The sequence below is a fragment of the Parasteatoda tepidariorum genome, chromosome 9 (assembly GCF_982258835.1).
Source record: "Parasteatoda tepidariorum strain Cologne lab strain chromosome 9, Ptep-v5.0, whole genome shotgun sequence".
Classification (NCBI taxonomy): Eukaryota; Metazoa; Arthropoda; class Arachnida; order Araneae; family Theridiidae; genus Parasteatoda; species Parasteatoda tepidariorum.
The window spans coordinates 105133549-105153623 of NC_141763.1; the positions used below are offsets into that span (position 1 = coordinate 105133549).

The 20075-nt window shown below is 31.4% G+C and overlaps 1 protein-coding gene across 2 annotated transcripts in view; it reads right to left on the bottom strand.

Annotated features, from left to right (window-relative positions):
- Positions 1-1505: 1505 nt before the first annotated feature.
- Positions 1506-20075, bottom strand: part of LOC107447801 (vitellogenin receptor) — a 50409-nt gene continuing 31839 nt past the window's right edge. The window contains exons 21-30 of one of the 2 annotated variants that reach the window (XM_016062825.4): positions 18496-18615; positions 16155-16331; positions 14296-14813; positions 12967-13190; positions 11987-12199; positions 8850-9043; positions 6770-6998; positions 3977-4132; positions 2670-2865; positions 1506-1810 (exon numbers count right to left, since the gene is read on the bottom strand). In XM_016062825.4, coding sequence (XP_015918311.1) covers positions 1628-1810; positions 2670-2865; positions 3977-4132; positions 6770-6998; positions 8850-9043; positions 11987-12199; positions 12967-13190; positions 14296-14813; positions 16155-16331; positions 18496-18615 — 2210 coding nt within the window. In that variant the 3' untranslated portion in view covers positions 1506-1627. The remainder of the gene's footprint in view (positions 1811-2669; positions 2866-3976; positions 4133-6769; positions 6999-8849; positions 9044-11986; positions 12200-12966; positions 13191-14295; positions 14814-16154; positions 16332-18495; positions 18616-20075) is intronic. The other variant, XM_016062826.4, reaches the window with a different exon arrangement.

Consider the following 20075-nt stretch of genomic DNA (forward strand, 5'->3'; position numbering starts at 1 on the left):
CATTTTACGGAAATGCATCACATTTTGATCAGGAAACTAAATCCACTAGACTCAAATGTCATAAAACCATTCGAAAAGTTACTGCAGCCAAACTTCTAACTTTACCTTCTTTAAAAATTCCGAATTACGAGAGTGAATTAAATTATGTCCAATATATCACAGAACATAGATAATAACTATTAATACAACCAGATGTAACTATTGAAAATGTCAATCGAAACTTTTGGAAATGTGTGTTCAAAGTTCTTGTGAGGCAAGGAATACATTTTTCCAGTGTAAGACCTTAATATAAAATCTAATTTTCTTTAAAAAAATTCAAGTAACTTACCAGAAATATCGTATATAAACCTACATAGAGTGAATGTAATTTTTTAAATAGCTAAATTCAATCTCAGTATATTTCAAGATTCATTTAAATTTAAGATAAAGATTTGCACGCATGAAATTCTATACACTGTAAACTCTTTAATAGTACATCAATTTTATTTACTGGATTTTCAGTAAATATTTAAGAACAGCAAGTATTTCAAAGTTGGCGCCCCCGTGTTGCACAAAATCAAATAGATTTCCATGGTAACGGTAACCTAGATTCTCAAATGGGTCAGTACATCTCGTGTCTACAACTGGCGGCATATTAAGAAACAAGCAACGCAAATTTTTAGTGATAAATGGCAGAAATTAAAATTAGCCAAGAAATCAGTGAAAAAAGCTATTTATGAAGAAATTACTTGCTTCAAGCATGACTTTCATAATAAGTTCCAAGTAATATCATTTATAGTCCTAGTAAACCTAAATAAAATTTTTTTACTTTGAGTTTTACTTAAAATTTTGGAATAAGGAAGAAATTTCTTTTCTGTTCTTTAATAGTTTGTGCAACTCACAACATAGAAAATATTTCCGCTTAAGAAATCTTTTACTATAATCATCCTGCACATAGACTACGAATTCAGACGTTTAAATGTTAAACATTTATTTTGTCAAAAGAATTATAGTAACTTAGGAGGACACTAAACCACAGGAGAAAACCTTCATGGCGAATACTATTTCATCTTCCATTTGAGGTATGAAATTTAGTTTATATCAGAATATCAAAATACGAGCAAAGTACGGTACGATTACTATCAACTGAGAAAATTTAAATGTTTTTTTCTTAAAAATGCAAGGCTGTATAATTTACTCTCGTTTTATATGAGCTCACTTTCCTGTATAATTTACTCTCGTTTTATATGAGCTCACTTTCTTATACTTTTAGTAATGTAGTTGAAGCGGAATTTGCCACAACAGGTTTTTCCCAATGATATAGTGGCCTCTGAAGGGAAAACTATCGTAAAGTTTTATTAAAATAAAATTAGTGATCACTCTGAATTTTTCCGTATGCCACATTGTCCGACTGTTTGACAAAGTTGATAAAAACATGAAGATTTAAAAATCTTAAAATTCTGCAATTTCAAAGAAAGTGTTCTAAATTCGTGATTTTGCAGTTATTAAGTAAGACAGACTCAAAAGCAAATAAAATGGGTTAGTTTATTAGTTTAAAAACGTAACATTTAAAAATATGCGCAAACAGGTTCAACGAATTTACACATTATGTACAAATTATATACAAAATCCAGTTGTCCTGAAGATTCTAATTCCGGTTGAAGAACTCTCCAAGACGATCTGCAAAGTTTCTCACTCTCATTGAATTAGAGTCCGCACGGTGTTGAGAACCCTCGCGAGTCTGAGATTCACTGACGAAGGCGGAGTCCTCGGAGTCGTACGACGGCCATCTCTTAAAGTCCCCATCATTTTGGGACTCTGGATCGGGATACTGCAATAAATATTTGGGCATTAGATTTCTTTGACACTTGTTTTTAGTAGACACTGTTTTTGAAATGTTAGTAGACATTTAGAAAGATTTTCTAGGAATTTCCGGCCAGCCATTAGGACCATTTTGAACTTGAAACGGTTTTCATAAATAATCATTCTTAAATCGTGAAAGAAAAGAAAGTTTAATACTTTTATTCCTTCACAATATGACTGAGTTGTCTTTGTACCAGGAATCATACAGCGCAACATTATCACACTATCTGCAGAAGGTAACCCTTTGAAATGGTCATTCACTACGTTAACTTAAAAATTTGTCGTTTGATTACTTTACTGTGAATTCATATAAACATCTGCTAATTCTCCTCAACCCAATTTTAAACCTTTTCAAAATTATAAAGATAAATTTACAGCATTCTGGAAATATTACTAGATTAGATTTACATGGTATAAAGATTTTTCAAAACTCATTTAATGAAAACAAATTGAATGTTTAAGGTAATATTTTACAGCCACCAATGGGGTCAGAAAACAGAAAAATTTGTGTATTATGAAAATAATTAAGCACTATGCATTTATGATCAGATTTTAACTTTTTTTCTTCGTGATTTGCGTTATTTTCAGTTTTCCCCTTCTCCAAACGGGTAAGTTATAAAAGAATTTTTCATAAATCGTAAGTCAAGAATTTAAATTACAAATCCAAAATTAGTTGCATAGTTATGTTTTGATTTTGTAAGGAAATCAGCTGAAGTTTTAAAAACCATCATTTCGTTTAATTTTATATTATGAAGCTCTCTGTATAATCAGAATTATTGAAAATTGACACTTCAATAAGTCTTAATTGCTAAGCGAAAGAATCTTACCACACGTGGCTTTTTGCCGAACAGTGGATTACCAAAACTACGTGAGGGATTTTTTAGAGCATCAGCCTGACCGAGCATTAGTTCGTCGCAGGCGCCACCATCTTCTCCGTCGATAATCAAGCGGCTACTTTTTCGGCCAAAGCCAGACTTCCTGAATGTCACAGCAACGTTTTCACTCATTCGGCTCAACTTCTCCCTAAGAATACAGGACAGAAAATTAGAAAAAATGGCGCCTGCGATTAACTTATCACAAATGCAATATATCACTCAAGTGAAAAGTTTTAAGGCCGCTTTTCGAAGGCTCACACCAAATAACTTAGACTTAATGGTCATGAAAATATATTATTCACGCGAAGTATTTTCTATCAATGAATTTCAGTTACAAGAATTCAACCCAAACTAAATTACTGTTTTACATTTAAGTTGAAAGCATGCAAATCTAAACGGTAAACAATTTTGAAGCAAAGAATAAACTAAAATTTAGATTCGGGGGCGCTACTCAAAAATTAAAGGACAGGCCTAATCGAGTATATTTGCGTCAAAAAGTTCAAATCAGTCGTTACCTTTGACACATTTAAGTCATGATTAAAATGAAATTTAGCGTGTGAACCAGTTTTATTTAAAATTTATAAGCATAGAAAAATTTTTTACCATTTAAAACTTTTAATGAGACCCTACAGCTTAGAGCTGCATCCATTTCATAATAAATGGGTATACTTAAATATATAATTTATGCAAGTTTGGGCATCTATCCGTAATGGTAGCAAAACTTTTGCATTCATGTTCTATTTCTGTTTCAACAATTTTAATTTAACATAATTTTTAACTACATTTAAACATAGAAAAAAAAGGGGGACCAGGAGTTTTCTTAATAAGTTTCAAGTGATGGCCAAAGGTGACTTTAGTATTTTCCTATAATAGCACTTCAATATTTTTTACTACCACTGAGGAAAAGCTTTCTTTGAGCAAGCATGTATGAAATAGAAATAATCTAGTTTGGTAGCACTAAAACCCCAAGAGTATGGACATTAGGGCACAAACAGTTTTATTTGGGATTACTTGCGAACAAGAAATAACAGGGCCCAAATAGTTACCAATTTTTTAAACTTAAAATTTAATTTTCCCAAATTCCCACAAATGCTTCTTAGAACCATTATTCGCTTTTCCCATTTATATTAACCGAGCAATTGTAATTAACAGATTTTTCATGAGATATCCAACTATAACTATCTATCTCAAACTTAAAAATTTCAAATTAGTAAATCTAACACAGTATTATTTAATATAGTAGTACTCTTATTAAATACCTATTTTTCTGGCACAAAAGGTAGACTAGTACAATAATGGCAATGACAATGAGCGCTAAGAAGACTACTACAACCCAGCTGTAGTCTGTAACAGGCTCAGGACCAGCAGCTTTTGCCCGCCTCTCACACACATCACCTAGGTATTCAGGGGGACACCTGAAAATGCGAAAATCTTAGCTTTATATCACAGTAAAAAAAGTGCCATCAGTAGGATTGGCTGTAGAAAATAAGACTTGTGTTCTACAGTTATCTATTTGAGCAATAGTTCAGTAGCTGTAAACAGAGATGTCACTCTTTGAAAAAGTTTTATTGAAATTATAATCCGAAATTCGTATCTCTTAAAATATTCTATTTAAAAAGAAGCATTTTTCTCCATTTAATTAGAATTAGACTATTGTTAAACTTATTTAATTGAGTGATTCTAACGTACGTCTCCACAGTTCCCAGTTTTCTTTCAAAATCTAACACTTATTCAGAGAACCACATACAGTAAACAGATTTGGCATTTAGAAACTCCAATTTTTTCAAATCTAGGGCAATTCATATAGTGTGTGAAAAGAACATTTTCAAATTTTGCAAATTCTTATCTTTAATTGCCAAACATCTCGCTGTATTTCCTCCATTCAAAGATGAAAAGGCCAATTAAATATTGTTTCTCAATTTTACTTACGGTTTTATTCTGATACTTATCTAACTTATTCCTAAGATATACTTAGATAAAGTATTGATCACTGTATTTAATGAATAGAATGAACCTAAAAACCATAATCACTATTGCTTTAAGGTGTACGATTTAATTCTACATTTAAGACTGAAGCAAAACTTTTAATAGCATGGTTCAAAACTCTTGAATTTTAAAAGTTTGTTTAAAATAGCAAAATAAGCAGCTTACTTTTGACTGACATTCGTAAATTATAATCTCTAATTTAGAGAAGGATTCAGCCTTTCTACAGGCTTAAGAGATTTTATGGTTTTTTCAGCTCATGTTAAAATGTCTTTTCTTTGAGAATCAGGTTTTAAAAATAGGCAATTGTTTTTAATGTATTACATAATTTTATTTCACTTTTAATTTGGAAAATTAAACCTTATTAAAATTTGAGGAGTTGGTTTTTAATTTTCCAGATCACATTTAATTTATAAACTTTGATGTAACTTATCAAGCAAATTTTCCTTTGTGAAACTTAATTTTCATTATGGTGCACTTTTGAGTTTAAATTTAACTGACAATCCTTACAGAAAAAATTCTAAAAGACATCCTCTATTTTTAAAGTTGTAACACAACACAACTGAACAAAAGCAAATTAAAATAAATGCCAAAGACGGAAGAGTGACCATAAGGAAAAAAAAGAATCAAAACCCTTTGAATGTTTCCTTGTTTTACCTTCTGAAACTATAGGACAAGTCCCGATTGAGACTAATGTCAGAGACTTATTTTTATTCTTAGAAATATTTTAATACGAAAAAATTCTTTTGAAAAAGTTTTATTGCATGAACAAATAAATTCAAAATTTAGTGTTTCTTTAATAGTAGAATGTTCTTATTTTCAAATTTGTTATTATACAAAACACATTAGACTAACAAGATCTTTGCTTTCATAGACCTAAACAGCTCTTCTACCATGGTCTTCAGATTCGGTGAAAATAAGATTTTGCGCTCTAAAAGGTTTACTATACGGCCCATCTTCACTGTATAATAACTCAGGGGAAAATTGATTTGTCAAAACTATCTTCAAAAATGCAACAGATGGCCCTCCAATCATTTTTGTGATAAGACATAGTCGGTTCCTCCTTTTTAGTCTTCATTTATGCCATTTAAACTGTTAAGTTACTTTTTATCAAATTTACCTTTCTTATTTCCTCTTGTAATTCAAGCCTTCTACCAACCAGAGTAAAAATCAAATTTCTATTTTACATGAATAGTTTTTTTTATAGGAAAAGGACTAAGAATCTATGTCAAAAATAAAGTAGATAATGTTCGAAAAAACTTATTGCTAACTCCTGCCAACTTTTATCTATTGCACTGGGTATCACAGTATTAGAACCCTTCACGGTCAAAAACCCTTCGACTTTTATTCGGGTAGAACACGGTGTGCAAATTCGAGTTCAGTTTGCTATTTAGATTTTTGCTAAAAATTGTTATCGTAAAAACCCTTTTTTAAAGTATCTGATGATCATAGTTAACTCAAATTACTTTAATTTCTTTTTAGAATTAGAGTCTGCTCAGCTTCTTTCATACTAAATAATTTATGTTTCAAAGTCAGATTTTGGTCGCTACTCTTTCGCAACTTCCTATAATCATTCACAGTGTACCAAATAATTGTTATTAGAGCAAATAAAGGCTACTATGTTCTCACGGCATAAGACGTCAATATCTGTAACTAGGGAAAATTTCAATAAAATTAGTAACATGCCACTTATTTACCATGAATAATTTTAATCCTTTTAAAATTAGTAGCGTCGTTAAATTTCGAAATTTCTTTTACATCCAAAAATCTATCAAGAATATGGACTTTAGTATGAAAAGAAAAATTATAAACTTTTAGTACACGCCCATTTGAAGCTAAACAATGGCGATTTTATTGCATTTCAAAGTTTAATCATATTATAGTGTCAAATAAAATTACCCAAAATAACCCTTGCTTATATTTTTCAATTCATTCAAGCACTAAATATTTCGAAATATGAAGGAACTTCACCAGCCGTTATTTTTGATCTTTGAGGAACACCCGATCATATTTTGCAAAAGTTCTGAGATTTTTTTTACTGTAGCATTTATTATGTAAAAGTTACTTACTGACAATAAAGTTTATTGCCCACAACAATGCAGTTGCCATTTCTTTGGCAGTAATTCGGTGGGCAAGTGATAGCTGGTACATTTGTCGGCTTTTGTGTTGGCGCTTCCGTTGAACTTAAAGTGCAAGTCTCGTTGTGATCTTCATAACCATCTGCGCACACACAAGTTGATTCTGAACGATTTGGCAAACAAAGATGTGGGCATTTGTTATCAAAACAGCGATTTTTACCTGAAAGAGAAATTTTTTCACATTGAATTGAATGTACGCTAGTTTCATTCGAGACTCTAGAAAACTGTTTGAAAAAAAAATGGCTATTCAGTTTTACAATCCAAATTTAAAACTAAACTACACACCTGCTTTTTCCTAACTTATTTAAGATACTTAACATAAATAAGAGGCAACGTCACGGATTTCAGGGTCTGGTTGTCAGGTTTTTGGACGACCTCTTCGTATTCTAAACAATTTCATAACTAAATTCCTATAACAAATTTGCCAACACAGTGACTTATGGAACCTGTGACATCCGTAAAAAGTTAAATAAGTTTTTCCTTAAGAAAACTGATATTTCTTAACGATACTTTCTTTAAAAAGGGAACTCAAAAACAGAATCTAATACTATGGTCGTTTTATATTAAAAGCTGATCTTTGTATTATGAATGCTTAAATGGACAAACAAACGCTGTTGTGAGATTCTGCTAGACTCAAATTAGAAAGTTTTTTCTTGCGAGACTAATCTCTGAATTTCTTAAAATAAATTTTTTGTGGGTATATGCAAAATTTTCCCATTCCTAATATGCTTATACATTTGTTATATTCTGATAAATTTCAAGTGAAATTTATGCTTTGTGCATAGAGATGTCTACAAGGCTGGGAACCGCATTTGCTTACCCCTGGACAATATTAGTTACAAATCCATTCCTCAAAACAATCTAATTTCCATATTTTGCAAGCCTTTTTCATCACCTCTTGACAATCTGCATTTAATCAATTTGAAGCTTGCAAGTGATGTCATCGTGGGTAAATCATGGCATATGTAGATTCAGAAACCAATCGGGTTAGACATGACGTCAGTTAACAATTAAATACTTCACGAGTTGCAAATGACAGATTTCCGCAATATTGTAGTTAATGGCAACTAGTTGTTTACACCCTTTTGCTTAGAAATTAAGTGTATACCGATTGGTTGGAGCGGGTCACTGACCCTTTTTCCTTAGTAGGCCGGTCAAAAGACTTCAGCTTAGATATCTAGAATTTGGTTATTCCACTTTGCTATAAACAGACGATTTTGCTTTGAATTCAAATGTTTTGATTAAAACAGACTTCCTTTCATGCTAAATATTCCAAAGCTGCACCAATTTTTCGTTACTATACCATAGAAAATTATATATGAAGAAATTTTTGGAGTTTACGTAGAACGATCAACCCACATCCAGTTGAATATTCCTTAAGTGTTTTTAAGAATCGTTAAAATCTTGACCAAAATAGAATTAACTATATTGTAATTTAATTTTCTGATAGAAATATTGAAAATATTAGTACAAGAAATAGTGACTTTATGAAAAATTACGAATTTTATCAAAAACAATCGTTTAACGATCAACTCCACAAAAGTTCAAATTTGGAGTGAGTTACGAAAGCTCCGTTTCCCGTTGGCCGTAGCTCAAGTCCGCTTTGATTGACAAATTTTGAACTACATACTAAAACTACATTCTGTATAAAAGGTACTATTCTCTACTTTAACGCAGTGCTATAAATGATAATTTAAAAAAATATACAACTTTGGAAAGTATAATAAAATAGTTAATATATTAAGTGCTTAATTTAGTAGTTTTAGTAAATTTTTCAGTCAAGTTGAACAGGTTGTACTTTGTACAACCTTCGAAAAGAATGGCTTCATGGAAGTGGTGCTGCTGCTACTTCGCAAAAAGTAAAAACTTTCTATCATAAAATCGCAACCCAGATTTGTGTAATTAAATCCTTAAAATATGCTAATTTTTAACCGACGTTAGAAGCCCTTTATTTTTTACTTTTGCTGTAACACACACTTATTGACAACAATTTGTGAAATAAGATTATTACCCTTTGGTTGCTTCACTTTATGGAATATCATAGTGACTTCTGCTTTGACGTTGTCCGAATGAACTGGAACACAGTCTTTGCCACTGAATTTATTGCATCTGTATATGGTATCGTTGTAGTCTGAAAAGTACAAGTAGTCTTCGAAGACTGTCATGCTCATTGGATTATACGATTTTCCTTGCAACAGAATTTTCCTGTAATTCATAAGAAGCACAGTCTAATTTAAAATCGAACTAAGCATAAAATGTTATTGCCAAGATTGAAAATTTGGTTCTATGCGTATTACTAAATAAAAATAAATAATTTATAAAACAGAACTGGGGTATATTTGTAACAAGGGAATTAGAAGTGAAATATAATAGTTTTCTGTAAACTTGATATCCATCAGCTAAGTTCAGATATTAAAAATACAGGATTCTACCCAATGAGGATAGAACCATTTTACAGGTTAAGGAAGTTTTCATCGAAAGTAGTAACAAATTTTACATTCTTTACCAACCAGCTTTCGTGACAAACTGACAGAATTGTGCACAAGCTGGTACCCATCTTTATTTGAAACTGAGTGGGCTTTGAGTCATCATTTGCGATCAAAACCTAGTACTTCCCAATGACAATTAAGTGCTTTAACCATTGAGTCACAGCGGCTCATATTGAATGGGAAGTTTTAAAAATTGCGAGAGTGAGAGTAATTTAACAACCTGTCACTCGTTAACGCACAGTGTAGGAGTATTAAAGATTATACCCTTAAAACGCAGATATACCTTTATAGTTTAAAAAGGTAAGGAAACTTGTTTAGTAATCTAGATTTTATTGCAGTAATCAAATTTCTTTTAAAGCACTAGACATAAGATTACGTTACATAAATATGAAAACACTAGAGATCTATAATATCCTCAATAATCGGGAATTGCATTTCCTCCGTAAGAAATTTTCCTGTTCACTAGAAAGTGGAAAACTAAGCAAAAAGTAAAATTGCTTAGAAGTTATTAGAATAACTTAATTTAAGCAAATTAAAGAACATCTTAAAAAATTTTCATATTTACTTTAAAAAATTCACATTTCAGTCAATTCAGTTTTAAAATCTATGTATTTAAGAATACTTTTACTCCGTTAAAAAAAGTTAACACATTAAATTAACAATTAGTGTACAAGTGTACCCCTCTCTTGTTCCATATGTTCTTAGATTAAATGAACAGAAATTCTGATAAAACACGAGATTAATGTTGAAGACAAAAGTTAAATGTGAAAGTTTGTTTTTTGATTGAGCTTTTGAATAAGATTTTTATGCATTAATAGCCGAATACCCTGTCTCAGCATTAGTTTAAAAGCTTATACTATACCCTATCATTCATGTAGCATTATCAGTGACGAAAAAAACTGATTTCAGACATTTTATTGATCACAGTATACATATGACACTCAAGTTAACACAACTAAGCAATTATTTCGATGAATTTGAACTTTATTGCACCATTTCATTTCAACTGCACTTTACCTCAAACCACTTAGATTTATAGAAACAATTTTTGGAAGCTCTACTATAAAAAAGATAAGCTTGCCTTTAGATATTTTCAAACTAGTTGGGGGAGTCTTCCAGATTGTGTAGGTGGCATTAAAATTTTTTTTAAGAACAAGAAAAGTGAAAGTATTCAGTGTAGTTAGATTTTATAACAGCCGAACCATATTTCAGATTATGGCAACCAATGTTCACCTCCATTGCCTTATAATTTTGAATCCAATCCAGAAGGCAAGGGAACTCCTCGATCAGTGCCCTCAGAGGTATTTGTTATGAGAACTTTGGGGAATTCGTTATCCAGACAGATTTACCGTGCACCAAGTCACCATTTAATACATAGGGAATCTTTGGCCGGCTGTATTCTAACTTCCGTTCAATTGAACACTAGTCCAACGCCCAACCAATTAGGTTATCCCAGCTCGATGTAGCTAGATTGAAAAACTAAGCTAGAAAATATCGACAAAGGGTATTATCTTTTTAATTTAAGAGTAAAAAAGTCTTTCAGTTGTAGCCAATCTAAATACTGAACATTGCAAAATATTCTTCACACGCATTTGATGCCTAGATTTTGGGATTCTAGGAAGATTGGTTCTGGACTAAAGAGAAATTCTTACTTTATTAAAAAAATTTGCAAAGAATTTCCTATTCATATACGTAATTGCTAAAAAGTATCACGATGAATTATTTTAAAAAGTATGATTTTAGTACAGAGCAGATTGAATTTGACTTATGAAATTTAAAAGTTAAAGAATTTAAATTCTTAAAATTTTTGAGCAAATATTGAAATACGAAATCGTTACAAAATTCATACCACAGGAAAGTCATTAAAAATAAGGAAATTCTTGATTATAGTAATTAAAACTAAAGATAATTCGGAGATAACATTTTATCAATGAAACTATTCGAGAACCATAACATCCTTAGTAATCAGGGTTGGCATTTCCCTCCGGAAGAATATTTAGGTCACTTCAGGAAACTATACAGAAATAAGAGGATCAATACAGTTGTTTAGGTATGTTATATGTACTATATCAAATTCCTTTTGTTTAAATTTAATCTATTCTTCTAAGTTGCATTTAGTATTAGAAAATTCTTACATTGTCCTTAACAAAACACCTGTTATCAAGGTGTAGAGACAATTATTCATTTAATCTAAGTTTCAAATTTTTTTTAAAATTTAATCTACAAATATTTTAAGTATATAAAAATATACTGAATCTTAAGCTCTAGATACTATTATGAATCCGTGTACTTATTTTGCATTTGATTACAAATATTATCAATGGTATTTTTAATTGTAAATAGAAGTAGTAGCATGTCTGTTTAATATGCCATTTTTTAGTTTAGTATATTAATAAATTTGATTAGTAAAATTTATAATATAAACTAGTAAAATATTACAGTCACTTACGTAAGAATTTAATTTCTTTCAATTGTTTCTTTATTTTCATTATTGGAAAAGGATATTAAACAGTTTAAATATTAATATCACTTATTAGATTGATAAACTTTAAAAATTTGTTTGATATTTCTTATTAAAGAGTTTTATTTCTCCCACTTTAGTTGGAAGAAATTTCCCATCTTCATCAGCAATAGTGATTTTAATAAGTGTAAGACGAACCTTTGGCGTCCTGCAAAGTCTGAGAGTTCAACAATAAAGGATTTCAAATCCGCCCAGTAAATTCTCTCCATTACTTCATCGACAGTAACGCTAGATGGCCAATACGTATTTGCTTTCACAATCGCTACCCTGTCGCTTCCATCCAAATCAGCTCGTTCTATTATTCCAAATTGAGATTGTCTAACTACATCCCATACACTCCAAAACATTATCCTAAAAAGCAAACATCAAATACTTAAACATTACGCAGTGCTTTCAATAAGAGAAGAGAATGCGATTTTTACTTTAAGCTCCATATTTCTGAATTAAAAAGTCTTACAAATATTTTACTTAAAAATTTTTGCAAATTTTATAGAGTATTTTACATTTTTATGCTTAATAAGCTATAAAACTATACAAACTGTTACTCTAATCTAAAATTTCCTGATTTTTATTTGTTGAAATTTAAAGCACAAACATATGAGGGTTATAAAATGTTTCACAATATATTAGACACTGGGTCCTTAAGTAAAAGTATTTACAAACTTAAATCGGCAAGGTATACAAGGGGGACAAGATTTATTGGTCTTCAGGAGAAGATTTATTGATCATCCTGTGCACAATACAGTTCAGAGCTTTTATTGCTAGAGATGCTTGTACTATCAACCGCTTGACATGGGACATAGACTGTCGCATTAGATTAAAGCAGCAGCGCGGATGAGTACTGACTCACCTATTTCAGACTCTGCATGTGCATGATTCACGAAAACTTTGCAGAAAGAAAAGGCTCTAAATCAGTGGAGGTGCACTTAGTATCAATCATGCCCTACAGCTAAGTGTATGGTAGAAGAATGCAAAGCCCTATTTAGTGGGGTAAGACATTCCAAATTATGGGTTGCCATGCCCTTCTCAACATTTTTAGTGTCCAGCTTCCTCTAATAGTTCGGCACAACGTTTCAAATTACCCTGTATGTTGTTGGAAGGATAAAATGTTATCTTACCCGCTCTTTGGTGATATATCAAAACTGTTAACGAATGGTGCTGCATTTAGAATGGTTGTTGCACAATATTTCCCGCTTTCGTCGCAAGCAACTATGGATCCTTCGTCATTCGTGTAAAAGAAAGTTCTGGTCAACCAATCCCACTTCAAGTGATGCGGTCGTATGGGAGCCGTTAACACTGTAGTCTTCTCATTAGTTATTGGTGCATAGCTATTCAAAGTGCTCTGAAAAAAACATTTGAATTCAATGTAAAAATTTTGTACAAACGTAAGCAATATTTTAAAAAAACTATCTTGTTGAAAATTATGCTGATGAACTATCAGACAGCTTTAAGATGGCGGGAAACTAGAGTGCAATAAAACATTAAAACTTTTGCAAAGGAACTTTGTGTTTAGTGTTACCTTCAAACAACCCACTTTTTAATGAAAACCTAAAAAACCTAAACCTTCAGGGGACAGAATCAATGAATCAAATTTTTCCTACTGATAAGGGACATTTTTAATTGTTGCCAAGCAAAATAACGTTTGCAAATTTCTCCTAAACTTTGTAGAAAGTTCCCAAGTTCGCATACATATAGATAATTCAAAATTTAATAGATAGTATTTTCGTGAACTAAGTTTTTGCACGAAAACTTAAAATCGCAATTTTCAGAAAGCGGACACAGTTCTGTTATTACTTTTATTAAGTTCATGTATTTTAAAGCATTTTACGATCCAGTCTCTTAATAAGGTACCAAAACTAACTTTATGTAAAAGAGTATTGCTCAACAGGGAATTAGTGCCGAGAATAAAACTAGTTTCGATAAAAGCAAGCAGAGATTTTAAATTTTAGAGATTTCACTTAAATTTGAAGAATGCTGCTTAGTCTTTAATGGGAAAAATTCTTCAAAATTAAAACTGATAAAGCTACGTTCAGGGTGATAAAGGGAGTAAAAACATTTCTAGCAGTTTCCTAAAAAATTTGCAAAACACAATAACTATAAACATAATGTTTAAAAAAAGCTGCTTATTTTCCATACTGTAGCAATTAGAAGGTATAATTTCTTGAGAAGCATAATCTTTAACATTTAATACTTTGGCAAAGCAAAAAGTTTAGATATAGATCGAAAATAGCTTTTATTAAGGGACCAGAGGAAATTAAAATTTTCGTAGGCAGAAATATAGTGCTCCTTTTTGGTATTTAATAAGGAAAAATTTAGTGGTAAACATCTAGAGATTGTAGGATCAAAGCTCTTCGGCTATTCTAGAGTACATCTAGAGAAACCCCTGTCATAGAAATTAGCTCAAAAGCTTATAGGTCAGAATTTTTACTTTTGGAAAAAGTACTTACAAGTTTCCAATCTGTCCAAAAGAACTTTGATTCCGCTGCATCGTAGTCCATACCTCGCATATTTTCACCATCATCAGTATAAAACAATCTTAGATTGTTTGTGCTTAACTGAATTCCTCTTATTGTGTCGGGTAGCAAATACACTAAAGTTGCCGGACCACCATCTGCTTTGCACTTAGTGCGATCATGCGCCAAAACGTATCCATCAATGCAGTTGCATTTAAACCCACCTTTCGTATTGCTGCAAAGCTGGCTGCAGTAACCGGGTATCGTACATTCATTAATGTCCTCACAAGTAACTTCGTCATCCATCAACTTGTAACCAGTAAAGCAGGAACATTTTGAGCCAGTAGGAGTTTTAGTACACTTCTGAGAGCAACCCCCGTTGTCTCTACACGCCGTATAGCATTGGGGTCCTTCGTCCGTTACATCTGTGCAATCAGAATTTCCATCGCAGACTTTTGTCCATGGGATGCATTCACCGGAATACTCGCAGAAGAACTCTGTGCATGCTAACACTGAAAAAGAAAAGGACACCAACATTAATACCAACGTTTCAGTGAAGCCCTAAAAGACAGTTCTAGTTTTAATAGATTTCCTTTCAGGAGATTGCGAATGTTAAGAAACTACACGTAAAAGGGATTGTTTGCGCTTGTGTGAATCATAGGTGCACACGATTGAAAGACACTGAAGTTTTATCAGATTGAAAGCTTCAAAAATATATAAATAGAAAATAGGGACTTGTTTCATGCTGTTTGAAACAAGCCACCATTTTAAAGACTTGCCAGGCGTGAATTGAATTCCCTATTTATATATTTTTGAAGCGAATGAAGATTATCTTCTCTTCAGTTTGAGATTATTTAATACTAGGGAAGGTAATATATCTATATAATCAAAAATATAGTATGTCCAGTCATGTAACTATTTGTTCTTTACTTTCGTTGTCTTTTCATGTATTCAGGCGTAGTACAAGGGATACCTACCCTCATTTGGAAGTTAAACACTGCTAGGAACCAAAATATGACGAAAGTATGGAAAAATACTGAACACTTAAAGGGAAAACAGTTATTTGAATTAAATTTCTTACTTTTAAGATAAATGCAAATTGAGACTTACGGTGACATCGAGGCTTAATACTAGAGCAAGAGTTTAAATATTTAGAGAGAAATTTCCACAAGTCATTTTGAGAGAGCAACAAATTAGGATAAAATTCGAAAACTTTTAAGTTCATTAATGAGAATTTGTCTTTCAGCATATCAAATTTGTATTTATCTACAGAGGTGTCTGCATATTATTTTACTACAAGTTAAATAGTTAATTCTCTAACTATTAATCGAATGTTGAATGTCTGTACAATTTGTGCGCCTTTATACCTTTGTGTACCGTTAAAAATAAAGTTGTCGTGCTCTGTAAAGGAAAATAACGAAGTTAAATAAAAAATCTTGTGATTTAAGAGAAATTAGATTTTTCCCTGTTGTTTTGAATGCTCATACGAAAAATTTACCATCGTATATTCAGAGCTCTGTTTTGTTATTCGTGACTACTAATTATATTCGCTTTACACTAGAGATTAGAAACTGATTTTATTAGAGAATACCTTAACTTTTAGTGAATTAAAAGATTAATGAGAGCGTGGTTTGATGTCAAAGCATTTTAATATGATTGAATACTAAAAACTAATTTTCATATGCTTGACAATAGTGAGTGATTAAAAATTCTTTTACCCTAACAGTGCAATGGATAGAGATTATACCATAAACTACGCGGGGTGAAACATACAACCAACAGCTTCTCATTCAAATAGTTAAAGATTTAACTATTACTTTATATAGAAGAATAATTTAATGTGTTGAGCTTACTGTTTTTATAGGGTGGAAAAGTGGAAGTAAATCGTTCTTTATTCATGCAGAAGTTCGGTTCTTCATCGGATTCATCTCCGCAGTCGTTGTCGCCATCGCAGATCCAACGTTTCGATATACATTTAGAAGTATTTGTACAAAAGTGTTCTTCCCTTGTGCACTCTGCTTCAGTTCGGGCTGAAATTAAATATTTTAGCTTGTTGAAAGTCACTACATTTCATTTTATTAAAAATCTAATTTCTTGATCACTGCATTTCTCTTTATAAATAGCAGCTCAAGGCTACGCTTTCCTCGAAGTCCAAACTTAACTGAAATCATGGTAATGGAGAGAGGGTAATCTTCTTTCCTCCCCCCCACACTAACAGGCTTGAGTATACTGAGATTGGAAGAAAAAAAAAAAAGAGTTGCAGAAACTATGGTAACGGCGAGAAAGTAAAAAGTGGGGAAATCTCATAACCTCTAGACTCATTCACAAAGAAACCAATTAATAATTTAGCCTGTGTTAATGATTAACTTAAGACTTAAAATTTCATTCTAACTTAATCGAATCTTTCATTTAAAATAGCTTGCACATAAGCCAAATTTTCGTAATGGCTGAATGTAACAAAGTTAGATATAACGGCAAAAAGAGCCCTAATTCACTAGGAGCCAAAACTTGAAGCATTCTACAGCTTAAGTTAATGCACAAAAACTGAATAATGAAACATCCCAATATTGAGCTATTTGTTACCTGAATTTCGTTTAAGCAACAGAAACTACAAGAGTGATAATTGTTGAAGAATAACAGCAGAAGTGCCGGTATCAGTTGCTAGGTTACTACTTCATGTCAGGTAATCTCTTATAAACATGTGAAAAAGAAATCAAACTAACTATATTTAGAGCAGTTAAGTCATTAAGCTTCATTTGATTAATAAGGTATTTAGTTTATGATAAAGCACCAGAGGGCATCGAGAATATTAGCGAAGCATTTTAAAAATGAAGTTGTTTAAATCAGTATCCCATTTGCCTACAAAGTTATTATAAAATTGGGAAACTAGCAGATCTAAAGATCTGATGAGTAAATTCACTGTAAAATTCTGTCAACTGAAGAAACAATGACAAAATATTTCGATAAATACTTTATCAAAAGGGATTTTATAACAAAGATTTTTTTAAAAAATTCATTAAACCGAGAGAATTATAAATGTAATGACTGTTTTTAGCAAATTGCAACACCAAACTAGTGATGTTACTGTGCAAATGATTAAGAAAAGTAATCTAGCATTAAGGAATTTTCAAATGTATTGATCAATGCTATTTTAATTATTTTCAACTTTTATTAATTTTAATATTAAGCTTGTTAATCCATAACTAAAATATTTTAATTCATTTTTTAGAGCACTTTCTTCTAAATCTTTGGTTCAACAAAATGCCATTTTCTGATCGTAAGAAACTATAAAAATTATAAAAAAAATGACTGAAATTATTTTAAGCAAAAAGATTTAACATAAGAATTCAGTATACGCAAAATCAAAATTTGCTTAGTTTAAAATTAGTTGTCTAACATTTCTTTTCAAGAGTACCCCCTACCCAAGTTAAACTAAAGTTGTTAAATTTAACCCGCCCGAGCTACATAACATAAACCAGCTAATAAATAAACAAAAAGTAAATATGTTTGAATGAAATAAATTGTTCCATGTAAAATTAAAAGTAATCTCTTAATAAAAGTTTGCATTAGACTTTATGAAATAGAATTTCGTTAAGACAGTAAACAAGCATTTCAAGTTGAACCAAATTATAGCAGATTGTCAGTATGAATTTTTAAAAATTACTCTACATTAAGAAAAATACTTCTTGCACCAACACAAATAACTTTTAGTAACATCTCCAGAGACACACCCACATCAGGTACAGTTTTAAAACTAAAGAAAAAAAATTGCTTTGCGAAGAACCAGAAAATGAAAGATTGGTTACGTAAACTTTCTTACTCTAATCGGAATTTTTAAATACTATGGAATAAAATTAAAGCAACCTTTTGGATAGTTTTAGGTAGGAAATCCTATGGGTGGATTTTGTTTCATGTCCGTCATTTTATATTGAAATTTTAACCGCACTATGAAAGCAACCTACAATATGCAAAAATGTTAACATTTATCAATTATGTATCGTTTAAAATAAAACTGAGCAAATTTCACACTTATGAGAAATGTGAAGCTGAGAAAAAATTAATCTAATTTGAAAATATCATTTCCAGTCATTTTTTTAAAGATCCGGATGATATTTAAGTCATTCAAATTATACGAAAGAAAGTAGATTCATATGCTCTTCATAGATAAAAAGGTGGAAAAATACAAATACTTACTACAATTCAATTCATCTTCGCCTCCAGGGCAATCTCTATAACGGTCGCAGACTTCATGAGCATAAATGCACAGACCATCCAGACAAGAGAATTTATCCCCTTCACATCTTTTTATGGAATCTTTAAAAAAGAACATCACTGCATTAAGGATTTGTATTCGATTTTAAACAGTTTTACTATGAAGAGTGGATAATCTGCTATAAAGGGTTTACAATTACACTTTTAATTTTTTCTTTTAAAGTTTGAAGTAAGGGAGCTTTTTATTTTCTCCACCAATTCCCTTGTTGATTGATGTTAACTTTTGTGCAAAAGTTTCTTCGATCATCTAACTCAGTTGTGCGACCAGAACATTGTGTGTCTGAGATCAAAACTTCACTAAACTCTGCATACCAATTATGAACGGCTCTTTCAGCCATTTAATACTCTTTCCATGCTGCACAAATGCTTTTGAAGTCTTGGAACCATATAAAAAGTTTAGTATGAAAACTATAAGATCAAAATGGAATGCGTAACATTCAAAGTGAACTCAAAAAGATTTTAGTCGAAGAAAAAAATAACTTAGTGATTTGTAGCATTATGCCTAAGACAATTTTCAAGTGTTGCATGCATTTTTAGCCTAAAACATTCAAACTTAAGAGCTTGGTTAAAATGGTTCCAGCAAAATTTCTGAAAAATGAATTATAGTTTTGAAACGAATTATTTTTGCAACATAAATCTATTTTATACATGAAATATGGATCGACCCAATTTCATCACGATCTCAACGTGGATACATTTTATACTTCAGTTGCGACTAGCATTGTCAATAAATGCCAGGTGCCAGTTCATAATTTTATAGGTTACCTTTAGTAATTTGAGTTGAGAATTTAAAAATAATTTAGTATTTTTATAGAAATAAAAAATTCAGTTAAAGTAATTTAGCTTTATGTTATAAAATGTGCTATGGTACATTTAAAGTCATGCGAGTTATTGGTGACTTGGCTTTTCATTATCTTAAATTATATGCTATTTTTCTAATATATCCTCGGGAAGAGCAGGGTAGACTCAGCCTTTCGTCCCTTCACTGGGTCGATAAATTAGTACCAAGCATGCTTGGGAGCTAAACTGGGGGTTTCGCGTTCGGCTGACCGCCTAACTGGAAAATCTGCTCCTGCACACCAGAGCCCAAGGTTAAGAAAACCGAGATGGGCGCAGTAGCCCTTGTCCCTCTATGGGTTGTCGCGCCACTGAGTTTAGTTTTTCTAATAAAGTTATGGTTCGGGAGCATAACTTTATGGAAGGTGAGTTATCAATTTCATGACCGAATTCTGTCTATAAAGCTGAAATGTTCAGAACCCATATTTACTGTTAATTTGTGTGAACTGCGAAAGAGATCTTAAATCACTAAAATTCAATAGAGAACTTTAATATAGCTGAAATCTCTTGAAAATAGTTAAAATTGAAATAATGTATTTTCGTGCGAAGAAAACCCCACTGGTAATAGCTAGATTTAAACAATACAGTAAGATAAATTTTTCCAAACTAATTAAAGATTGGAGGGATGGTTCAAGAGGTAAAATATTTAAATAAAGTTTTGCTGT